Consider the following 22,968-nt stretch of genomic DNA (forward strand, 5'->3'; position numbering starts at 1 on the left):
ATTATCATGTCTAGAGAAAGAAAATACAAAAACACGCATCAAATCAACCTGATGAAATAAAAATAATTTATTCAACTTACAAAGGTAGAACTTTGACCACGGTAGAACAGCCTGCTATATATATTCCTGTCTCTCCGGACTCTCTCTAGTTCTCTAGTCATAGCCTCCCCATGGTGAGCTTTAGATAGATATATGCTTTACTGTAGATACATGCAAAACACTTTACTTGAAGCACCTTTTTATGAAGTGTTAATATCTTATATAGACATTAATATCACCTTATAGATGTTATAGAGCATTATGAAGCATGTATAATAAAGCAAAACAAAGCTCAGTACCTTTTTGTAAGGCGCCTCGTGTGTTATTGCTTCACTGTGATGTTTTTAATGATGCTCTATGACTGCATCTATAAGGTGACCTATGAATGTTTATAAGGCATTATAAGGCTTCATAAGTATTAGCACTACACGACAGATGAGAGAAGGAAGGTAGAATATGTAAACATAGATATCAGAGATCAGACGTGGTACCCAGAGGGAGGGAAGGAAACACAAATCTGTTTAATAATAATACTTATAATAATAAAAACAATACACACATTTAACAAAAGATACAACTAATCCAGCCGGTATGATACAAAACAAAAAATAAAGTAAAATGCTTTCATGTTTGTACAAGCTGCTGTGGTATTTCATATATTTATATATATTAAAACTATTTAACTTTTTACTACTAGGCTAAATACAGCCAGACATTCATTTGTATATAACAGTAGTTTCTTTGTTCTTCCCATAGCCTATTCGTTTTGAAATAAACTTTTATAGTGTCCCCAGATTTGAGTGCAACTATCTATTCAATATGGATTTTATAACGTTTGTAAAAACAATAACAGTACAGTAGTATCACCAAACACAAACCTATGCCATGTTGCACTATGTCCCAGTAAAATACAGTATTAACCCCTTACATTCCTAACGTAAACGTTCACTATGTCCCAGTAAAATACAGTATTAACCCCTTACATTCCTAACGTAAAGGTTCACTATGTCCCAGTAAAATACAGTATTAACCCCTTACATTCCTAACGTAAAAGTTCACTATGTCCCAGTAAAATACAGTATTAACCCCTTACATTCCTAACGTAAAGGTTCACTATGTCCCAGTAAAATACAGTATTAACCCCTTACATTCCTAACGTAAAAGTTCACTATGTCCCAGTAAAATACAGTATTAACCCCTTACATCCCTAACGTAAAAGTTCACTATGTCCCAGTAAAATACAGTATTAACTCCTTACATTCCTAACGTAAAAGGCAAAAAGTTCAACACATAACAACAGTCTGCAAAGAAACAACCAACCAACCAACCAAAAACAAATAAGTAAATAGTTAAAATAAAAAAATGATTTTTTTTGTGCAAAAACAGAACCATACAGAACATAACAGACCCCATGTGTTTCATTCTTCTCGGGGAGGGGGGGGGGGGATATTCAGTGGAACAGACAGATAATGAGACATATAGACTACACACAGTCACAGGATCAAAACACACCATCTTCCACACACAATGTTCTAGCAGTGAGACCGCTGCTGCCGCACAAACAGGCTTTTGACGGCAGGCGGGCAGGAGGGCAGGAGGGCAGGCGGGCAGGAGGGCAGGAGGGCAGGCGTGATCACATCACTAGGCTCAATCAATCCATCGAGTAGGCTAGCGAGTCACTGGGCAGCCAGTGTTATGGGATGGGGTCACCATGGGGATAATGTGCCATTAACAGTGAGATAAGCCAGGGAATTAAGAGGATAAAACCATTGAAACAAAATGCAGATCCAACAACTTTAGAGTCACACCAGACCACTGACTGACTGACTAAAGGAACCACAGTGCTGGTTAAAAGTAGATGCTAAGAGGTTTTCAGCTTTTGGGCACAAAATGACAACAGATACACACTATTTTAAAGTTTTCAGCACTTGTACAGAGCACTATCATATCAATAAACCGTGTGATTGCACCGCTTAAAACGAGAACAGGAAGTCATGCATAGCTTTCATATGGACTGACACACTCGTAAAAGTCCAGCAGCCGCTTTTAAAATGACAGGAAATCTAACTGTTAAAATCAAGTATGGAACCTGTTGCTTTTACGTTTTAATACACACTTTCAGGCTTTGGGGAAGAAAAAATAATTCGCAGGTCAATTTAACTTTTCTGATACGATTTCCGCTAGGTAAAGTCGTACCGTACAGTACACTCTCTTTCGCTCTCTCAAAGCTGCTGAAAACTTGGTCATCTCTCAACCTTTCACCTCTACGTCACTCAAATCATTAACGCCACCTCAACTCAAACTACAGAATATCCAGTAGTGTAATATCCTTAGTGATCTATCTGTAAACCTTTCCCCCCAATCTCTCTTTGTCGCTCTCACACAAGTCTAGGCTCTGTACACAATGTTATACTAGTGTAAGAAAGTTTGGTTCATCTTTCAACCGTACTCCTTCCTATCCACTGGCATTCAGACAGAGAACTTTCAGGTATTTACGTTTCTACAAGAGGTTGAATATTCTAGTGAAAGTTTGGTTATCTTTTCAACGTTCCACCACTAACCAACCAGATGAGCTCTCTACAGACAGTACAGGAAGTGGTTTAGGGGTCTACAGAATGTCGAAGATGCTAGCGGGGATGTTGTAGCGGTCGGGTAGAACCCTCATCTTGAGCGTTCCGTCGGCGCCGCAGGTGAATATGCGGTTGCCGGGGCGGGTCTCCACCTGCATGACGCCCGCTCCGATGTTCCGGAAGATGGACTGCTTGGCATGCTCTGTGCTAAACGAGTGCATGAGCCCTTGGCCTGCCAGCTTCCACACCTGGAGGAGAAGGAGAGGGGGAGGGAAGGAGGGAGAGAAAGGTAAAGAGAAAGGCAATGATCAATACATTTATGGAATTATATTATGTCTTTCACAGGTCAATCATGTGACTTAAATACATATTTGAACACATTTGGGCATTGAAACACAGCCACAAGCACCAGTTAGAGAGCACAGGTTAATGGTTGGCAGGGTTGGGAACAATTCCATTTCAATTCAGGAAGATTCTAATTCCATTTTCCTCATTAAAAAGGAAAATCACCTTCATGTTCCCCTCAGCTGAGCCGGTTACGAAGAAGTCTTCGGAGGCGTCGAGTGCCAGGGCTTTGACGGCTGAGTCGTGGGCCTGGAAGGTGTGTAGGAGCTGTCTCTGTCGGATGTCAAACACACACACAAAGCCCTTCCTGCCTCCCGAGATCAACAGCTGCTGCTTGGGAGCGTACTGCAACACCGTCGCACCGTTCTCATGGCACGGGAAGGCTGGAGAGACACACAGATTATATTTCTACTATGAGTTATGAGTGACAACACTAATACAGGGGAGAGTGGGGTAAGTTGAGCCAAAGGGTAAGTTGAGCCACCCTTGTTTCTAGGAAACCATACACAAAATTAATAAGTTGACCAAACATTTAGGAAGAGGATATCATTTCATGGAGTCTGTGAAAGAAGAAACCACATGGAAAAAGTGGTAAGCAAGTTAGTGAAAATCTGTTTTTTTGGACCGAAGTCAAATTCATTTATTGTGTTAGAGGTTTCATGATGCTTGTATCTAAACCAAAGTAGATCATTTTAAGATTGTTCCATACATCAGTTGGGCTCTCTATAAGCTTCAATATGAGGTCCTAAACCTAGCATGAAAGTGCATCCTTGTAGCTGTGTGGGCTAATATAGTCAAAATGTTTGTCTTGGGGTATTTAAGTCAAACCATTTTAAGTCAATGGTTGAGCCAATGGCAAATTGAGCAAATTGAAGTGTTTTATTTCCAGGCATAACGCATGGTAGTATCGCTGGGATATGAGGTAACACCAGGGCCTGACCTATGTTAAAAGTGTTAAAACAAGTACAAAGTGTTAGGTGTTAAGCCCATGTTAAAATATGCTTATAATGATTAAAAGACAAACAAGTGATTGTGATGAATTGTGTTCAGGAAATAAAGATAGACATGGTTTACAAAGGTAGTGGTAATATTTCATTCAGTACAGAAATGTGTAGGCAGCTCAACTTACCCTGTCCCTATGCTAGACTTTACCCAGGGTAAATTGTGCCAAGAGAACACTTTTTTTCAAAACTGTAACACATACACAATCCATGTCTCAATAGTCTCAAGGCTTTAAAATCATTCTTTAACCTGTCTCCTCCCCTTCATCTACACTGATTGAAGTGGATTTAACAAGTGACATCAATATGGGATCATAGCTTTCACCTGGATTCACCTGGTCAGTCCATGTCATGGAAAGAGCAGGTGATCCTAATGTTTTGTACACTCAGTGTAGACACCAAGGTAAAACAAAGGAGAATTCACAGTTTGCTGTCATTTCAGCTGCTTGATGTGATTGTGTGTTAGCTTTAGATAGCTAGCTAGTAAAGGAGAAGTAACGTCGTTAGCCTAGCTATCCTCCATAACTATATGATTAACTGTCTATTTATACATTATTTATCAAATCATTATTTGCTGAAGTTCTTGTCTCTTGTCATCATTGAACCTCTGCTAGCTACATGCTTCGCCTCTGGTCTAAGAACAGCCCTTAGTCGGGAGTTATCACGCGATAATCCCAGAGTTCCAATGGCTTATTGTTTCAATATCTTTGTTAAAAATAACATTATATTTCCCTTGACGGAGTGATGCTGAATGTAAAACATGTCTCAACTTACCCCACTCTCCTCTACTTTGTTTGATCAAGTAAAGATTGGACCTGACACCTAATCTTTCACGCAATGGAGACACAATTGTGGCATCTAACTTTTTAATTTGACTGGTTTTATCTACTGTGGTAACTTTGTATGTTCATTATTGGTGGACTGAAATTAAACCTTGAATACAACTAAATCTTACCATGCACCATGGTGTTACTAGGTGAAATAAGAGTGTCCCACAGGCATACATTTCTGGAGGAGGAAAGAGAAAAATAATAACATTAGTCATTGGTGTTACTGTTATGACGGTGTTGAGACTGGTGTAGCTTTGATATGTAATGTTCATACTGACCTGCTGTCGTTGGACTGTCCTGCCGTGTGTGTGTGTGTGTGTGTGTGTGTGTGTGTGTGTGTGTGTGTGTGTGTGTGTGTGTGCGCGCGCAGTGTAGTAACCTGCTGTCATTGGACTGTCCTGCCGTAGCGATGAGACTGGAGGAAGTGATGAAGGCAAAATCACCACAGGTCTTAGAGTGGCACTGCCAACTCTACAGAGAGACAAAGAGAGAGAGAGAGACATATAGAGAGAGAGAGAGAGACAGAGACACAGAGAGACAGAGACAGAGAGAGAGAGAGCGAGAGAGAGAGAGAAGAAGAGAGAGGAAGGGAGATAGAAGGTTGTGTTAGCCTCAGCCAAGCAGACAGAGAGGTAATCAATCACTCCCAATCGCTCACTCACTCACACAAGCACGCACACACGCCCACTCTCACTCACCCACCCGGTGTAAAATCCTCAAACCTAATCCTTCAAGCACCAGTGTGTTACGTACCACGTAGGGCTTGGGGTTGGAGGAGGTCTGGTTGACCTGCCACAGACTGAGGAAGCCCTCTCCATCAGCTACACCACACTGGAGAGACAGACGGACAGAGAGAGAGAGAGAGACAGAGAGAGAGAGAGAGACAGGCAGAGAGAGAGAGACAGGCAGAGAGAGAGAGACAGGCAGAGAGAGAGAGACAGGCAGAGAGAGAGAGACAGGCAGAGAGAGAGAGACAGAGAGAGAGAGAGAGACAGAGAGAGAGAGAGAGACAGAGAGAGAGAGAGAGAGAGAGAGATATATATGTATACGACTGCCATAGCCTGAGTGACATCCCATGACCATTAATTCCCTGAAGTATTTACATTGTATATAACTGACAGTAATACATAGTGGAACCATCATCAATGTAAGTTTTGTTGTTTATTTATTACACATTCTTTCTTTTTCTTTTTATAATCATATTTTTATTTCATTACATTTATTGACTGAAGATTACAAAACAGCAGTAGTGTTGTACCTGTATACATGATTATAAGTACTATTATTATTACTCCTAATGAAATTAACTGTATTTCATTTACCTCATTGCATTGTACTGTATTTACTGAAATGCTGTATAACTATACTGCTTTGTCAATATCTACAAATTGTATTTCATGCCAATAAGCAATGTGAATTTGAATGAGACAGACAGACAAAGAGAGAGAGAGAGAGAGAGAGAGAGAGAGAGAGAGAGGAGAGAGAGAGAGAGAGAGAGAGAGAGAGAGAGAGAGAGAGAGAGAGAGAGAGACAGAGAGAGACAGACAGAGAGGGAGAGAGACAGAGAGGGAGAGAGACAGAGAGGGAGAGAGAGAGAGAGAGAGCATAGCCTTGCTATGGAGAGAGGCCGCCATTGGCAGACCTGGCTCTCAAGAGAAGACAGGCTATGTGCACACTGCCCACAAAATGAGGTGGAAACCGAGCTGCACTTCCTAACCTCCTGCCAACTATATGACCATATTAGAGACACATATTTCCCTCAGATTACACAGATCCACAAAGAATTTGAAACCAAATCCAATCTTGATAAATTCCCATATAATTTTGGTGAAATACCACAGTGTGCAATCACAGCAGCAAGATTTGTGACCTGTTGCCACAAGAAAAGGGCAACCAGTGAAGAACAAACACCATTCTAAATACAGACAATAATATAACATTTGAAATGTCTCTATTCTTTTTAAATGTTTGTGAGTGTAATGTTTACTGATAATTTTTGATTGCTTATTTCCCTTGTTTATTTCATGTCTATTTCACTTGCTTTGGCAATGTAAACATATGTTTCCCATGCCAATAAATCCCTTTTGAACAGAGAGAGACAGAGAGATACAGGCAGAGAGAGAGAGAGATACAGGCAGAGAGAGGGAGAGAGAGAGAGAGAGAGAGAGAGAGAGAGAGATACAGGCAGAGAGAGGGAGAGAGGGAGAGAGAGAGATACAGGCAGAGAGAGAGAGAGAGATACAGGCAGAGAGAGAGAGAAACAGGCAGAGAGAGATAGAGAGATACAGGCAGAGAGAGGGAGAGAGAGATACAGGCAGAGAGAGAGAGAGAGAGAGAGAGAGAGAGAGAGAGAGAGAGAGAGAGAGAGAGAGAGAGAGAGAGAGAGAGATGAGAGAGAGAGAGAGAGAGAGAGAGAGAGATACAGGCAGAGAGAGGGAGAGAGAGAGAGATTCAGGCAGAGAGAGAGAGAGAGAGAGAGGAGAGAGAGAGAGAGAGAGAGAGAGAGAGAGAGAGAGAGAGAAGAGAGAGAGAGAGAGAGAGAGAGAGAGAGAGAGAGAGAGACAGGCAGAGAGAGAGAGAGAAACAGGCAGAGAGAGAGAGAGAGATAGAGAGATACAGGCAGAGAGAGGGAGAGAGAGAGGGAGAGAGACAGAGAGAGAGATACAGGCAGAGAGAGAGAGAGATACAGGCAGAGAGAGAGAGACAGAGATACAGGCAGAGAGAGAGAGAGAGAGAGAGAGAGAGAGAGAGAGATACAGGCAGAGAGAGAGAGAGAGAGAGAGAGAGAGAGAGAGAGAGAGAGAGAGAGAGAGACAGAGAGAGAGATACAGGCAGAGAGAGAGAGAGAGAGAGAGAGAGAGAGAGAGATACAGGCAGAGAGAGAGAGAGAGATACAGGCAGAGAGAGAGAGAGAGAGAGATACAGGCAGAGAGAGAGAGAGATACAGGCAGAGAGAGAGAGAGTGTGTGAGAGAGAGTGTGTGAGAGAGAGAGTGTGTGAGAGAGAGAGTGTGTGAGAGAGAGTGTCTGTGTGGACCTTGTTTCCCTGTGAGTTGAAGTAGAGGCGTGTGACTCTGGCGTTGCCTGCCTGTCTGAAGCAGATGAGTTGCTGCGGCCTGTTCCACTCAAACATACGGACACTGCCGTCCTGAGCCCCAGTCATATCTAACACACACACAGAAACATTTGTAAATGTTTTAAATTATCCTATTTGAAGGAATAAACCAGCCATTCAGACAGAGTTGTGTACAGGCCATCAGTATACTGTATAGTACACATACTGTATATAATATAGTGGTGGTATACTGCAGTGGTATATGGTACTGTATATAATATAGCAGTGGTATATGGTACTGTGTATAATATAGTAGTGGTATATGGTACTGTATATAATATAGTAGTGGTATACTGTATGTAATATAGTAGTGATATATGGTACTATATATAATATAGTAGTGGTATACTGTATATAATATAGTAGTGGTATACTGTACATAATATAGTAGTGGTATACTGTATATAATATAGTAGTGGTATACTATATATAATATAGCAGTGGTATACTGTATATAATATAGCAGTGGTATACTGTATATAATATAGTAGTGGTATACTGTATATAATACAGTATTGGTATATGGTACTACATCCATTATATGATACTTACAGTACTGGAATATGGGATGGGAGGTCATTCTCTTGACATTGTTCAGGTTCCTCTTCATAATCTGAAAAACAACAACATTTAAATAACATAATACACCATGAAAGAACCCCTGCCCAAAATGTCATTTGAAACCTGTGTCTTTAAAACGTTCACTCAATCCACAGTGATGCCCAACGCTACGGACTTCAGTACTCAACTAGGACATTTCTTTTAAACTAAAACTAAACAGCTCTGATGAAGGCCAACAGGCTGATACGTCAGCTTCATAAACTGAAGTGATACTGGCCAGAGCAGTGTGTAGGTCTTTCTTTTAGTTCACTAAAACTACTCTACAACCTTTCACTCTAAAAGGGGATTCATCATCTGAAGTGGGACCTATTTTACACTTATCGTATAAGCCAACGACACTGAACGACAGTATGTCTTTCCATACAGTTTGGCCTTACCAAGACTTACCACCTAGAATAGGACATATTTCTACTTCTGGTACAAGGCAACAGTACTCCATATTGACTGTAGCATGAAGAATTATCACTTGAACGGGGACATATTTGAGAACTGGGTGATGTGGTGACGCAGGTCTGTACCTTGGGCAGCCGAGGGGACGGTGTGAGCGCTGTGTATCTGTATGTTGATACTCTCATACAAACACACACACTGCCTATCTCTGGTAACATAGACTCATCTACCAGCCTGTTTAGTCCTCATCTCTCTGTCTGTTTGGCCTGAGATAGATAACCAGTGTCATATATTCACTGGACTGACTAGGTCCAGCTAGGGGGCCTCAGTTCAGAGACAGAGAGCGAGGAATAGGGTGAGACAACGACGTCTAACATTAAAAGAAGAACGTTGGTCTGCTTGCTTTAAACCGTACTGTCTTACAGTACTCTGATGTGCTCCCCAGAACAATGTGGGGAGAGACTATAGGGATTTCATAATAAACAGACAGGACCTTGAGCTTAGAGTGGTGAGCTGTGAGCCAGACAGGCTGGGACGGAGGCTTCACTCCTGAGTACGGTGTCCCTCTACTGGTCAGTACACACTACTACATCTCTCACTGGACTACACCGTACTGACAAGTTCCAAGTAAATGGAAAGGGTGAAAGGGTGATACCTAGTCAGTTGCACAACTGAATGCATTCAACCAAAATGTGTCTTGCACATTTAACCCAACCCCTCTGAATCAGAGAGGTGCGGGGGGAATGCCTTAATCGACGTCCACATCATTGGCGCCCGGGGAGCAGTTGTTGTTGGGGGTTAACTGCCTTGCTCAAGGGCAGAACGGCAGATTTGTCCACCTTGCCGGCTTGGCGATTCGAACCAGCGACCTTTCGGTTACTGGCCAAAAGCTCTAACCACTAGGCTACCTGCCAGCCCATGTGATGTAATGCTGTATTACCTCTGTTGTGGAGGATGTGTGTGTTAGTGTGTGTGTGTGTGTGTGAGTGTGTGAGTGTGTGAGAGTGGAGGATGTTTTGTGTGTGTGTGTGCAGGATGTTTGTGTGTGTAAGCGCTCATGTGCGTGTATGTGTGCATGTGTGTATGTATGTGTGTGTGTTGTACCACACTAGCTCCCATGCTGGTCTGCCCACTCCCCAGCCAGGGCATGGATGCGGAGGCTGCCATGTCTTTGGGGAGGAAGTGGGACGGGGTAGAGGAGGCCTGGGCGATGTTAGTGTGGGAAGAACGGTATTCCACGTCATCAGAACTGAGGGGAGAGAAAGAAGCACAACACAACCATAAAACAACCATAAGAGTGTGCGTGTGTGTGTGTGCGTGTGTGTGTGTAACAGTGTACTGACCTGCGTGACTCCTTGTCAAAGTCCTCTCCTATCCAGCTGTAGGGCTGAGCAGCTAACAGAGTGGACACATCTACCTCCTGCACGTCATGAGTGGACGCCAGCACTATCTCATTGGTGTTAGCCTGGAGGGGGAGGAGAGAGGAGAGGAGGGAGGAGAGGGAGGGAGGGAGGGAGGAGAGGGGAGGGAAGGAGGGAGGGAGGAGAGGGGAGGGAGGGAGGGAGGAGAGGGGAGTGAGGGAGAAAAGAGAGGCCAGTAAATATATCCCACAATCTGAAGGAGTAGAACGGACATTCCAATGTAAAGAAACATTTAGATGTGGTGTACTGTGTGTTAACCCCCCTTAGGTCAATGTCCACGCCCCCGTGGAAATCTAATTAGCATAATAAATAAAAAACCATAAAAATCTGTCATTTTAAGCTAGAGATACCTGTCTCAATCCACCGCATCCGCCTATGTAACACTTCCGCATTTGGGGTGAAAGGTGGCAGAGCTAGAGCGGTGTTTGTCAGACCATCAGACCCGAAAATCGGTCTTCTCACAAAATCGTCTGTAGCGTCGGAACGGTTTGGCCTAAAAACCCTCTATGGATGAGACTCTCATGAACACGATGGTGTTCTCCGTTTTGGTCTACGACCCCCACAAGTGTCTTGGGACTCGTCTGAAGTCGGTCCAGCCAATCTGCCAACTTCTATCTGTAGCGTCCGAACAGTTTGAGCTACACACTAATATGACCCCTCTGTGTAAAGGTGAGACTCTCACCCACACGTATATGTCGGTTGTTTTGACTCATCTGAAGGTCCCCCGGTACCAGTTGAAAAAATGTATGGAAGTATATATGGAGACAGAGCTTAGACTCTGTTAACTGGAGGCCTTATTGGCCAGACTAATGGAATACACTCACTCATTTATCTCTATGGTGTCCAACTCAAAAACCTGCCAAACATGGCACCTGAAAATGGGAAACTACATCAAATGGGAAAGCTTTGAGTGTGTGTGTGTACATGTGCGCGCCTGTGTGTGTGTGTTTGTGTGCACTGCAGACGTCTCTCACCCTGTTGATGGCGAAGGCCATGATGATGTCAGACTCCTTGTGGATGATCTTAGCATTCCTTCCTGGGTAGCCTAAGTCTCCCTCCACCTGGAACACATTATCACAGCACCCAGCATCATTTAGTACACCTGGTACAGATATACTGTACACAGCCACACAATATCTTAGCATACACAATCGCTTACTACACCTTTTTACATACACACACACAGCCACAACACACACTAGCGTTCACAACACACCTACACTGACACACAGCCATGCACAGCAGTGGCACAGTGAGCGCTCAGTGAGAACATGCAGGTTAGGTCCATGTGACACCTCTCTGTCAGAGCTGGAAGAGGGGCTGGAATAGGTCATTATTACAGAGGGAGGGAGGAGAGTATTTAGGAAGAGATGAAGAGGAAGAATGAAAGTCCAGCTATAGAAGGACTGACGAGACAGATAGAGACAGACAGTCTGTTAGTGGGGGTAGAGACAGACAGTCTGTTAGTGTGGGTAGAGACAGACAGTCTGTTAGTGGGGGTAGAGACAGACAGTCTGTTAGTGGGGGTAGAGACAGACAGTCTGTGAGTGTGGGTAGAGACAGACAGTCTGTTAGTGGGGGAAGAGACAGACAGTGTGTTAGTGGGGGTAGAGACAGACAGTGTGTTAGTGGGGGTAGAGACAGACAGTCTGTTAGTGGGGGTAGAGACAGACAGTGTGTTAGTGGGGGTAGAGACAGACAGTCTGTTAGTGGGGGTAGAGACAGACAGTGTGTTAGTGGGGGTAGAGACAGACAGTCTGTTAGTGGGGGTAGAGACAGACAGTGTGTTAGTGGGGGTAGAGACAGACAGTCTGTTAGTGGGGGTAGAGACAGACAGTGTGTTAGTGGGGGTAGAGACAGACAGTCTGTTAGTGGGGGTAGAGACAGACAGTGTGTTAGTGGGGGTAGAGACAGACAGTCTGTTAGTGGGGGTAGAGACAGACCGTGTGTTAGTGGGGGTAGAGACAGACAGTCTGTTAGTGGGGGTAGAGACAGATAGTGTCAGTGTGTTAGTGGGGGTAGAGACAGACAGTCTGTTAGTGGGGGTAGAGACAGACAGTATGTTAGTGGGGGTAGAGACAGACAGTGTGTTAGTGGGGGTAGAGACAGACAGTGTGTTAGTGTGGGTAGAGACAGACAGTCTGTTAGTGGGGGTAGAGACAGACAGTCTGTTAGTGGGGGTAGAGACAGACAGTCTGTGAGTGTGGGTAGAGACAGACAGTGTGTTAGTGGGGGAAGAGACAGACAGTGTGTTAGTGGGGGTAGAGACAGACAGTGTGTTAGTGGGGGTAGAGACAGACAGTCTGTTAGTGGGGGTAGAGACAGACAGTGTGTTAGTGGGGGTAGAGACAGACAGTCTGTTAGTGGGGGTAGAGACAGACAGTGTGTTAGTGGGGGTAGAGACAGACAGTCTGTTAGTGGGGGTAGAGACAGACAGTGTGTTAGTGGGGGTAGAGACAGACAGTCTGTTAGTGGGGGTAGAGACAGACAGTGTGTTAGTGGGGGTAGAGACAGACAGTCTGTTAGTGGGGGTAGAGACAGACAGTGTGTTAGTGGGGGTAGAGACAGACAGTCTGTTAGTGGGGGTAGAGACAGACCGTGTGTTAGTGGGGGTAGAGACAGACAGTCTGTTAGTGGGGGTAGAGACAGATAGTGTCAGTGTGTTAGTGGGGGTAGAGACAGACAGTCTGTTAGTGGGGGTAGAGACAGACAGTATGTTAGTGGGGGTAGAGACAGACAGTGTGTTAGTGGGGGTAGAGACAGACAGTGTGTTAGTGGGGGTAGAGACAGACAGTCTGTTAGTGGGGGTAGAGACAGACAGTGTTAGTGGGGGTAGAGTCAGATAGTGTCAGTGTGTTAGTGGGGGTAGAGACCGATACTGTCAGTGTGTTAGTGGGGGTAGAAACAGACAGTCTGTTAGTGGGGGTAGAGACAGATATTGTTAGTGGGGGTAGAGACAGGCGGTGTGTTAGTGGGGGTAGAGACAGACGGTGTGTTAGTGGGGGTAGAGACAGGCGGTGTGTTAGTGGGGGTAGAGACAGACAGTGTGTTAGTGGGGGTAGAGACAGACGGTGTGTTAGTGGGGGTAGAGACAGGCGGTGTGTTAGTGGGGGTTGAGACAGACGGTGTGTTAGTGGGGGTAGAGACAGACAGTCTGTTAGTGGGGGTAGAGACAGACAGTGTGTTAGTGGGGGTAGAGACAGACAGTGTGTTAGTGGGGGTAGAGACAGACAGTGTGTTAGTGGGGGTAGAGACAGACAGTGTGTTAGTGGGGGTAGAGACAGACAGTGTGTTAGTGGGGGTAGAGACAGACAGTGTGTTAGTGGGGGTAGAGACAGACAGTGTGTTAGTGGGGGTAGAGACAGACAGTGTGTTAGTGGGGGTAGAGACAGACAGTGTGTTAGTGGGGGTAGAGACAGACAGTGTGTTAGTGGGGGTAGAGACGGACAGTCTGTTAGTGGGGGTAGAGACGGACAGTCTGTTAGTGGGGGTAGAGACGGACAGTCTGTTAGTGGGGGTAGAGACGGACAGTCTGTTAGTGGGGGTAGAGACGGACAGTGTGTTAGTGGGGGTAGAGACAGACAGTGTGTTAGTGGGGGTAGAGACAGACAGTGTGTTAGTGGGGGTAGAGACAGACAGTGTGTTAGTGGGGGTAGAGACAGACAGTCTGTTAGTGGAGGTAGAGACAGACAGTCTGTTAGTGGGGGTAGAGACAGACAGTCTGTTAGTGGGGGTAGAGACAGACAGTGTGTTAGTGGGGGTAGAGACGGACATTGTCGGTGGGGTGCGGTGATGAGATTAGTGGGTTAGTGAATGTGAGGTTAGGTAGTAGGTAAGGTTGCCAAATTCTGCTAACTTTCCCAAAATTCCAAAGTTTTTCAGAAATCCTGGTTGAAGGACTGCAGATTCTTATTCCTTCCGGATTCCAGGAATCTTACAAACATGATTTCTGGAAAAGCTGGCCATTTTGGGAAACCCTAGTAGGGTTGGGTTAGTGAGTAGTAATGGTGAGGTGAAGTGTGTCCAGCGGTGATTAGACGGGAGACTTTCACAGCCCTGAGCAGGTACCAGTTCATACTGTACAGACAAACACCTTGATACTACCTTGTTGGACCTGAGAGCTCCAGATACACAGTTTGGGATGAGGGGATCCATATGGCCTTCAACATACTACACAGCACAACACACACACACAAACACAAATACAAATACACACACATCACAACACACATGCACAAAACAAACAAAACATGAAATGAAGAAAACCAAAATGTAATGGTTGGCTGGATGGTAGATACACACACAGTCAGTGTGTCAATACGTCAATGAGGCAAAGGCTTCTCCCCACACAAACAATGTCCTATCACATGGTAACAGAGTGGAGTGGAGTGCTGGGGAGATAGGAGAGGTCTCTCTCTATGCAATGACAGTGGGTGGAGGGTGGGGCATGGTCTCAATGCCAAAGTTCAAATAAACACACCTTTGACATTAAAGAGGCTTGTTACTGGAAGTCAGGCATAAGGTTCCTCTTTTGTTTGAAATAACATATTTAACTCTATACTCAAATCTCGACAAAGCAGGATCTATGTATGTGGTTATAATTTAGTTTAGAAAGGAGATGCGCTACATAAGATGTCTGTGTTCACTGTCTTAGTTAGTGGATGTCTGCAGACATGATAATGAACATTTTAATAATAATATTAATAATAGTGGTGGTGACAGTAGTAGTGATAGTGTGCAGACATCACAGAATTCTCTGTTCTTGATTACATAATACAAGGGCATCCTAACAATAATAATAACAACAGAAGTGTGTGTGTGTGTGTGTGTTATACACTACTCTTCAGAAGTTAAATTAATCGAGCCATAATGTACCAAAGAATTGTTTAAAATCCTAAATAATTATGGACCTTACTCAAAATATAGAATATATCAAATATACATCAATAGAATTTGGGGTTTGAAGAACTATTGTGGTGTTGTGAAGATGATTCTAAGGAAACGTCCAGATAGATAAATGATCTGTCTGACATGTTGCATGTTGTAGGAGAGGATGTACTGTAGGAGGTAACACTTCATCTTACACTTGTTTCTCAGTAGTTACCCGGTATGTATTCATTAAGAAGTTAAGTGCTAAACTGACACCTTTCTGAATCCACTTAATTCATCATTAACAAGTTAGGTGCTAAAAATGAGACGTTTGTGAATCCATCTTATGGAGTGGAGGAGATCGTTTACAATCAATCCTAAAGAAGACAACAAGTAACATCTAGGTTTGAAATATAGAATTACCATTTGACTTTAATGTGTAAGCAATAATCAGGTAAATAGCGGTAGTGCAAAAATAAAGGATACCTGATGTATCAGAATAGACATGGTGTAGGTGTAGGGGAAGTGGAGGGCCAGACAGACAGACAGATTGTACCAGGGGTCCAGTTTAGCTCATTACCTCGCTCTGCTTCCTCTTCTTAGTGAAGATGTAGCGAATCAGAGTCTCCTGAAGAACTTCCTGTTTCACCAGGTAGTGCCAGAGACGCCTCGCAGGGAACGACATGTGGTTCTTATTCCTGGAAGACAAGAGACACACACAGAAACATGTGAGAACATGAGTGTGTGTGTGTGTGTGTGTGTGTGTGTGTGTGTGTGTATGTGTGCGAGGGTTTGCATGTGTGTTAATGCATACACACACACACATACATATATATATATATATACATACATACATACATACATATATATATATATATATATATATATATATATATATATATACAGTGGGGAAAAAAAGTATTTAGTCAGCCACCAATTGTGCAAGTTCTCCCACTTAAAAAGATGAGAGAGGCCTGTAATTTTCATCATAGGTACACGTCAACTATGACAGACAAAATGAGAAAAGAAAATCCAGAAAATCACATTGTAGGATTTTTAATGAATTTATTTGCAAATTATGGTGGAAAATAAGTATTTGGTCAATAACAAAAGTTTCTCAATACTTTGTTATATACCCTTTGTTGGAAATGACACAGGTCAAACGTTTTCTGTAAGTCTTCACAAGGTTTTCACACACTGTTGCTGGTATTTCGGCCCATTCCTCCATGCAGATCTCCTCTAGAGCAGTGATGTTTTGGGGCTGTCGCTGGGCAACACAGACTTTCAACTCCCTCCAAAGATTTTCTATGGGGTTGAGATCTGGAGACTGGCTAGGCCACTCCAGGACCTTGAAATGCTTCTTACGAAGCCACTCCTTCGTTGCCCGGGCGGTGTGTTTGGGATCATTGTCATGCTGAAAGACCCAGCCACGTTTCATCTTCAATGCCCTTGCTGATGGAAGGAGGTTTTCACTCAAAATCTCACGATACATGGCCCCATTCACTCTTTCCTTTACACGGATCGTCCTGGTCCCTTTGCAGAAAAACAGCCCCAAAGCATGATGTTTCCACCCCCATGCTTCACAGTAGGTATGGTGTTCTTTGGATGCAATTCAGCATTCTTTGTCCTCCAAACACGACGAGTTGAGTTTTTACCAAAAAGTTCTATTTTGGTTTCATCTGACCATATGACATTCTCCCAATCCTCTTCTGGATCATCCAAATGCACTCTAGCAAACTTCAGACAGGCCTGGACATGTACTGGCTTAAGCAGGGGGACACGTCTGGCACTGCAGGATTTGAGTCCCTGGCGGCGTAGTGTGTTACTGATGGTAGGCTTTGTTACTTTGGTCCCAGCTCTCTGCAGGTCATTCACTAGGTCCCCCCGTGTGGTTCTGGGATTTTTGCTCACCGTTCTTGTGATCATTTTGACCCCACGGGGTGAGATCTTGCGTGGAGCCCCAGATCGAGGGAGATTATCAGTGGTCTTGTATGTCTTCCATTTCCTAATAATTGCTCCCACAGTTGATTTCTTCAAACCAAGCTGTGTACCTATTGCAGATTCAGTCTTCCCAGCCTGGTGCAGGTCTACAATTTTGTTTCTGGTGTCCTTTGACAGCTCTTTGGTCTTGGCCATAGTGGAGTTTGGAGTGTGACTGTTTGAGGTTGTGGACAGGTGTCTTTTATACTGATAACAAGTTCAAACAGGTGCCATTAATACAGGTAACGAGTGGAGGACAGAGGAGCCTCTTAAAGAAGAAGTTACAGGTCTGTGAGAGCCAGAAATCTTGCTTGTTTGTAGGTGACCAAATACTTATTTTCCACCATAATTTGCAAATAAATTCATTAAAAATCCTACAATGTGATTTTCTGGATTTTCTTTTCTCATTTTGTCTGTCATAGTTGACGTGTACCTATGATGAAAATTACAGGCCTCTCTCATCTTTTTAAGTGGGAGAACTTGCACAATTGGTGGCTGACTAAATACTTTTTTTCCCCACTGATATATATATATATATATATATATATATATATACACATTTATATATATACACATTTACATTTTAGTCATTTAGCAGACACTCTTATCCAGAGCGACTTACAGTTAGTGAGTGCATACATTAATACTTTTTTCATACTGGCCCCCCGTGGGAATCAAACCCACAACCCTGGCGTTGCAAACGCCAAGCTCTACCAACTGAGCTACACACACACACAAATATATATATATATATATATACTGCTCAAAAAAATAAAGGGAACACTAAAATAACATATCCTAGATCTGAATGAATGAAATAATCTTATTAAATACTTTTTTCTTTACATAGTTGAATGTGCTGACAACAAAATCACACAAAAATTATCAATGGAAATCAAATTTATCAACCCATGGAGGTCTGGATTTGGAGTCACACTCAAAATTAAAGTGGAAAACTACACTACAGGCTGATCCAACTTTGATGTAATGTCCTTAAAACAAGTCAAAATTAGGCTCAGTAGTGTGTGTGGCCTCCACGTGCCTGTATGACCTCCCTACAACGCCTGGGCATGCTCCTGATGAGGTGGCGGATGGTCTCCTGAGGGATCTCCTCCCAGACCTGGACTAAAGCATCCGCCAACTCCTGGACAGTCTGTGGTGCAACGTGGCGTTGGTGGATGGAGCGAGACATGATGTCCCAGATGTGCTCAATTGGATTCAGGTCTGGGGAACGGGCGGGCCAGTCCATAGCATCAATGCCTTCCTCTTGCAGGAACTGCTGACACACTCCAGCCACATGAGGTCTAGCATTGTCTTGCATTAGGAGGAACCCAGGGCCAACCGCACCAGCATATGGTCTCACAAGGGGTCTGAGGATCTCATCTCGGTACCTAATGGCAGTCAGGCTACCTCTGGCGAGCACATGGAGGGCTGTGCAGCCCCCCAAAGAAATGCCACCCCAGACCATGACTGACCCACCGCCAAACCGGTCATGCTGGAGGATGTTGCAGGCAGCAGAACGTTCTCCACGGCGTCTCCAGACTCTGTCACATCTGTCACATGTGCTCAGTGTGAACCTGCTTACATCTGTGAAGAGCACAGGGCGCCAGTGGCGAATTTGCCAATCTTGGTGTTCTCTGGCAAATGCCAAACGTCCTGCACGGTGTTGGGCTGTAAGCACAACCCCCTCCTGTGGACGTCGGGCCCTCATACCACCCTCATGGAGTCTGTTTCTGACCGTTTGAGCAGACACATGCACATTTGTGGCCTGCTGGAGGTCATTTTGCAGGGCTCTGGCAGTGCTCCTCCTGCTCCTCCTTGCACAAAGGCGGAGGTAGCAGTCCTGCTGCTGGGTTGTTGCCCTCCTACGGCCTCCTCCACGTCTCCTGATGTACTGGCCTGTCTCCTGGTAGCGCCTCCATGCTCTGGACACTACGCTGACAGACACAGCAAACCTTCTTGCCACAGCTCGCATTGATGTGCCATCCTGGATGAGCTGCACTAGCTGAGCCACTTGTGTCGGTTGTAGACTCCGTCTCATGCTACCACTAGAGTGAAAGCACCGCCAGCATTCAAAAGTGACCAAAACATCAGCCAGGAAGCATAGGAACTGAGAAGTGGTCTGTGGTCACAACCTGCAAAACCAGTCCTTTATTGGGGGTGTCTTGCTAATTGCCTATAATTTCCACCTGTTGTCTATTCCATTTGCACAACAGCATGTGAAATGTATTGTCAATCAGTGTTGCTTCCTAAGTGGACAGTTTGATTTCACAGAAGTGTGATTGACTTGGAGTTACATTGTGTTGTTTAAGTGTTCCCTTTATTTTTTTGAGCAGTGTATACAGTGGGGAAAAAAGTATTTAGTCAGCCACCAATTGTGCAAGTTCTCCCACTTAAAAAGAGGAGAGAGGCCTGTAATTTTCATCATAGGTACACGTCAACTATGACAGACAAAATGAGAATTTTTTTTCCAGAAAAACACATTGTAGGATTTTTAATGAATTTATTTGCAAATTATGGTGAAAAATAAGTATTTGGTCAATAACAAAAGTTTCTCAATACTTTGTTATATACCCTTTGTTGGCAATGACACAGGTCAAACGTTTTCTGTAAGTCTTCACAAGGTTTTCACACACTGTTGCTGGTATTTTGGCCCATTCCTCCATGCAGATCTCCTCTAGAGCAGTGATGTTTTGGGGCTGTCGCTGGGCAACACGGACTTTCAACTCCCTCCAAAGATTTTCTATGGGGTTGAGATCAGGAGACTGGCTAGGCCACTCCAGGACCTTGAAATGCTTCTTACGAAGCCACTCCTTCGTTGCCCGGGCGGTGTGTTTGGGATCATTGTCATGCTGAAAGACCCAGCCACGTTTCATCTTCAATGCCCTTGCTGATGGAAGGAGGTTTTCACTCAAAATCTCACGATACATGGCCCCATTCATTCTTTCCTTTACACGGATCAGTCGTCCTGGTCCTTTTGCAGAAAAACAGCCCCAAAGCATGATGTTTCCACCCCCATGCTTCACAGTAGGTATGGTGTTCTTTGGATGCAACTCAGCATTCTTTGTCCTCCAAACACGACGAGTTGAGTTTTTACCAAAAAGTTATATTTTGGTTTCATCTGACCATATGACATTCTCCCAATCCTCTTCTGGATCATCCAAATGCACTCTAGCAAACTTCAGACGGGCCTGGACATGTACTGGCTTAAGCAGGGGGACACGTCTGCCACTGCAGGATTTGAGTCCCTGGCGGCGTAGTGTGTTACTGATGGTAGGCTTTGTTACTTTGGTCCCAGCTCTCTGCAGGTCATTCACTAGGTCCCCCCGTGTGGTTCTGGGATTTTTGCTCACCGTTCTTGTGATCATTTTGACCCCACGGGGTGAGATTATCAGTGGTCTTGTATGTCTTCCATTTCCTAATAATTGCTCCCACAGTTGATTTCTTCAAACCAAGCTGCTTACCTATTGCAGATTCAGTCTTCCCAGCCTGGTGCAGGTCTACAATTTTGTTTCTGGTGTCCTTTGACAGCTCTTTGGTCTTGGCCATAGTGGAGTTTGGAGTGTGACTGTTTGAGGTTGTGGACAGGTGTCTTTTATACTGATAACAAGTTCAAACAGGTGCCATTAATACAGGTAACGAGTGGAGGACAGAGGAGCCTCTTAAAGAAGAAGTTACAGGTCTGTGAGAGCCAGAAATCTTGCTTGTTTGTAGGTGACCAAATACTTATTTTCCACCATAATTTGCAAATAAATTCATTAAAAATCCTACAATGTGATTTTCTGGATTTTTTTCTCTCAATTTGTCTGTCATAGTTGACGTGCACCTATAATGAAAATTACAGGCCTCTCTCATCTTTTTAAGTGGGAGAACTTGCACAATTGGTGGCTGACTAAATACTTTTTCCCCCCACTGTATATACACAGTGCATTCGTAAAGTATTCAGACCCCTTGACTTTTTCCACAAATCCTCATCAATATACACACAATACCACATAATGACAAAAAACAGAAATACCTTATTTACATAAGTATTCAAACCCTTTGCTATGAGACTCGAAATTGAGCTCAGGTGCAACTTGATTGGAGTCCACCTGTGGTAAATTCAATTGATTGAACATGATTTGGAAAGACACACACCCGTCTATATAATGTCCCACAGTTGACAGTTCATGTCAGAGAAAAAACCAAACCATGAGGCCGAAGGAATTGTCCGTAGTGCTCCGAGACAGGATTGTGTCGAGGCACATATCTGGGGAAGGGTACCAAAACATGTCTGCAGCATTGAAGGTCCCCAAGAACACAGTGGCTTCCATCCTTCTTAAATGGATTAAGTTTGGAACCACCAAGACTCTTACTAGAGCTGGCCGCCTGGCCAAACTGAGCAATCGGGGGTGAAGGGCCTTGGTCAGGGAGGTGACCAAGAACCCGATGGTCACTCTGACAGAGCTCCAGAGTTCTTCTGTGGAGATGGGAGAACCTTCCAGAAGGACAACCATCTCTTCAACACTCCACCAATCAGGCCTTTATGGTAGAGTGGCCAGACAGAAGCCACTCCTCAGTAAAAGGCACATGACAGCCTGCTTGGAGTTTACCAAAAGGCACCTAAAGACTCTCAGATCATGAGAAACAAGATTCTCTGGTCTGATGAAACCAAGATTGAATTCTTTGGCCTGAATGTCAAGCGTCACGTCTGGAGGAAACCTGGCACCATCCCTACGGTGAAGCATGGTGGTGGCAGCATCATGCTGTGGGGATGTTTATCAGCGGCAGGGACTGAGAGACTAGTCAGGATCGAGGGAAAGATGAATGGAGCAAAGTACAGAGAGATCTGCTCCAGAGCGCTCAGGACCTCAGACTGGGGTGAAGGTTCACCTTCCAACAGGACAACGACCCTAAGCACACAGCCAAGATAATGCAAGAGTGGCTTCGGGACAACTTTCTGAACGTCCTTGAGTGGCCCAACCAGAGCCTAGACTTGAACCCGATCAAACATCTCTAGAGACCTGAAAATAGCTGTGCAGCGACGCTCCCCATCCAACCTAACAGAGCTTGAGAGGATCTGCAGAGAAGAATGGAAGAAACTCCCAAAATACAGGTGTGCCAAGCTTGTAGCGTCATACCCAAGAAGAGTCATAGCTGTATTCGCTGCCAAAGGTGCTTCAACATATTACTGAGTAAAGGGTCTGAATACTTATGTAAATGTGATATTTCAGTTATTGTTGTTTTTATACATTTGCAAACATTTCTGAAAACCTGTTTTTGCTATGTCATTATGAAGTATTGTGTGTAGATTGATGAGGGAAAAAACGTTTTAATCAATTTTAGAATAAGGCTGTAACGTAACAAAATGTGGAAAAAGTCAAGGGGTCTGAATACTTTCTGAAGGCACTGTATATACACTGTATGTGTCTGTCTGTGTACTATGCATCTGTGTGTATGTAATAATACTCACTTGAAAGGTGTGTTGTCAGGCTCCAGCATGGCCTTCTGTCTCAGTATGGCGGGTCCCCCTCCTGTGCTGAGGTCAGTGGGGTAGGTGTTAATGTAGTTGGGAGGAGGACCATCAAACTTATTCATCCTCTCCTGGAGCATGGTCTCCCAGTTCTCTAGTGTCTTCAGCACAGCATTACCCAGAGGAGACGTCACCGGCAGGTCTGATGGAGGGAGGAGAGGAGGATAGGAGGAAGACAAACAGTGTTTTGGTTGTGCCGCTCGAGTGTGTGTGTGTGTGTGTGTGTGTGTGTGTGTGTGTGTGTGTGTGTGTGTGTGTTGTTAGGGTTGAATA

The 22,968-nt window shown here is 44.2% G+C and overlaps 1 protein-coding gene across 1 annotated transcript in view; it reads right to left on the reverse strand.

Annotated features, from left to right (window-relative positions):
• Window positions 1-52: 52 nt before the first annotated feature.
• Window positions 53-22,968, reverse strand: part of LOC311121204 (dmX-like protein 2) — a 24,471-nt gene continuing 1,555 nt past the window's right edge. Inside the window, exons 2-14 of the mRNA XM_084195722.1 lie at window positions 22,636-22,837; window positions 15,781-15,898; window positions 14,436-14,501; window positions 11,306-11,392; window positions 10,254-10,375; window positions 10,015-10,159; window positions 8,452-8,512; window positions 7,822-7,949; window positions 5,539-5,616; window positions 5,165-5,256; window positions 4,911-4,963; window positions 3,120-3,337; window positions 53-2,857 (exon numbers count right to left, since the gene is read on the reverse strand). Coding sequence (XP_084051848.1) covers window positions 2,648-2,857; window positions 3,120-3,337; window positions 4,911-4,963; window positions 5,165-5,256; window positions 5,539-5,616; window positions 7,822-7,949; window positions 8,452-8,512; window positions 10,015-10,159; window positions 10,254-10,375; window positions 11,306-11,392; window positions 14,436-14,501; window positions 15,781-15,898; window positions 22,636-22,837 — 1,580 coding nt within the window. The 3' untranslated portion in view covers window positions 53-2,647. The remainder of the gene's footprint in view (window positions 2,858-3,119; window positions 3,338-4,910; window positions 4,964-5,164; window positions 5,257-5,538; window positions 5,617-7,821; window positions 7,950-8,451; window positions 8,513-10,014; window positions 10,160-10,253; window positions 10,376-11,305; window positions 11,393-14,435; window positions 14,502-15,780; window positions 15,899-22,635; window positions 22,838-22,968) is intronic.

Source organism: Coregonus lavaretus (genome assembly GCF_964263955.1).
Source record: "Coregonus lavaretus genome assembly, contig: HAP1_SCAFFOLD_4353, whole genome shotgun sequence".
Classification (NCBI taxonomy): domain Eukaryota; kingdom Metazoa; phylum Chordata; class Actinopteri; order Salmoniformes; family Salmonidae; genus Coregonus; species Coregonus lavaretus.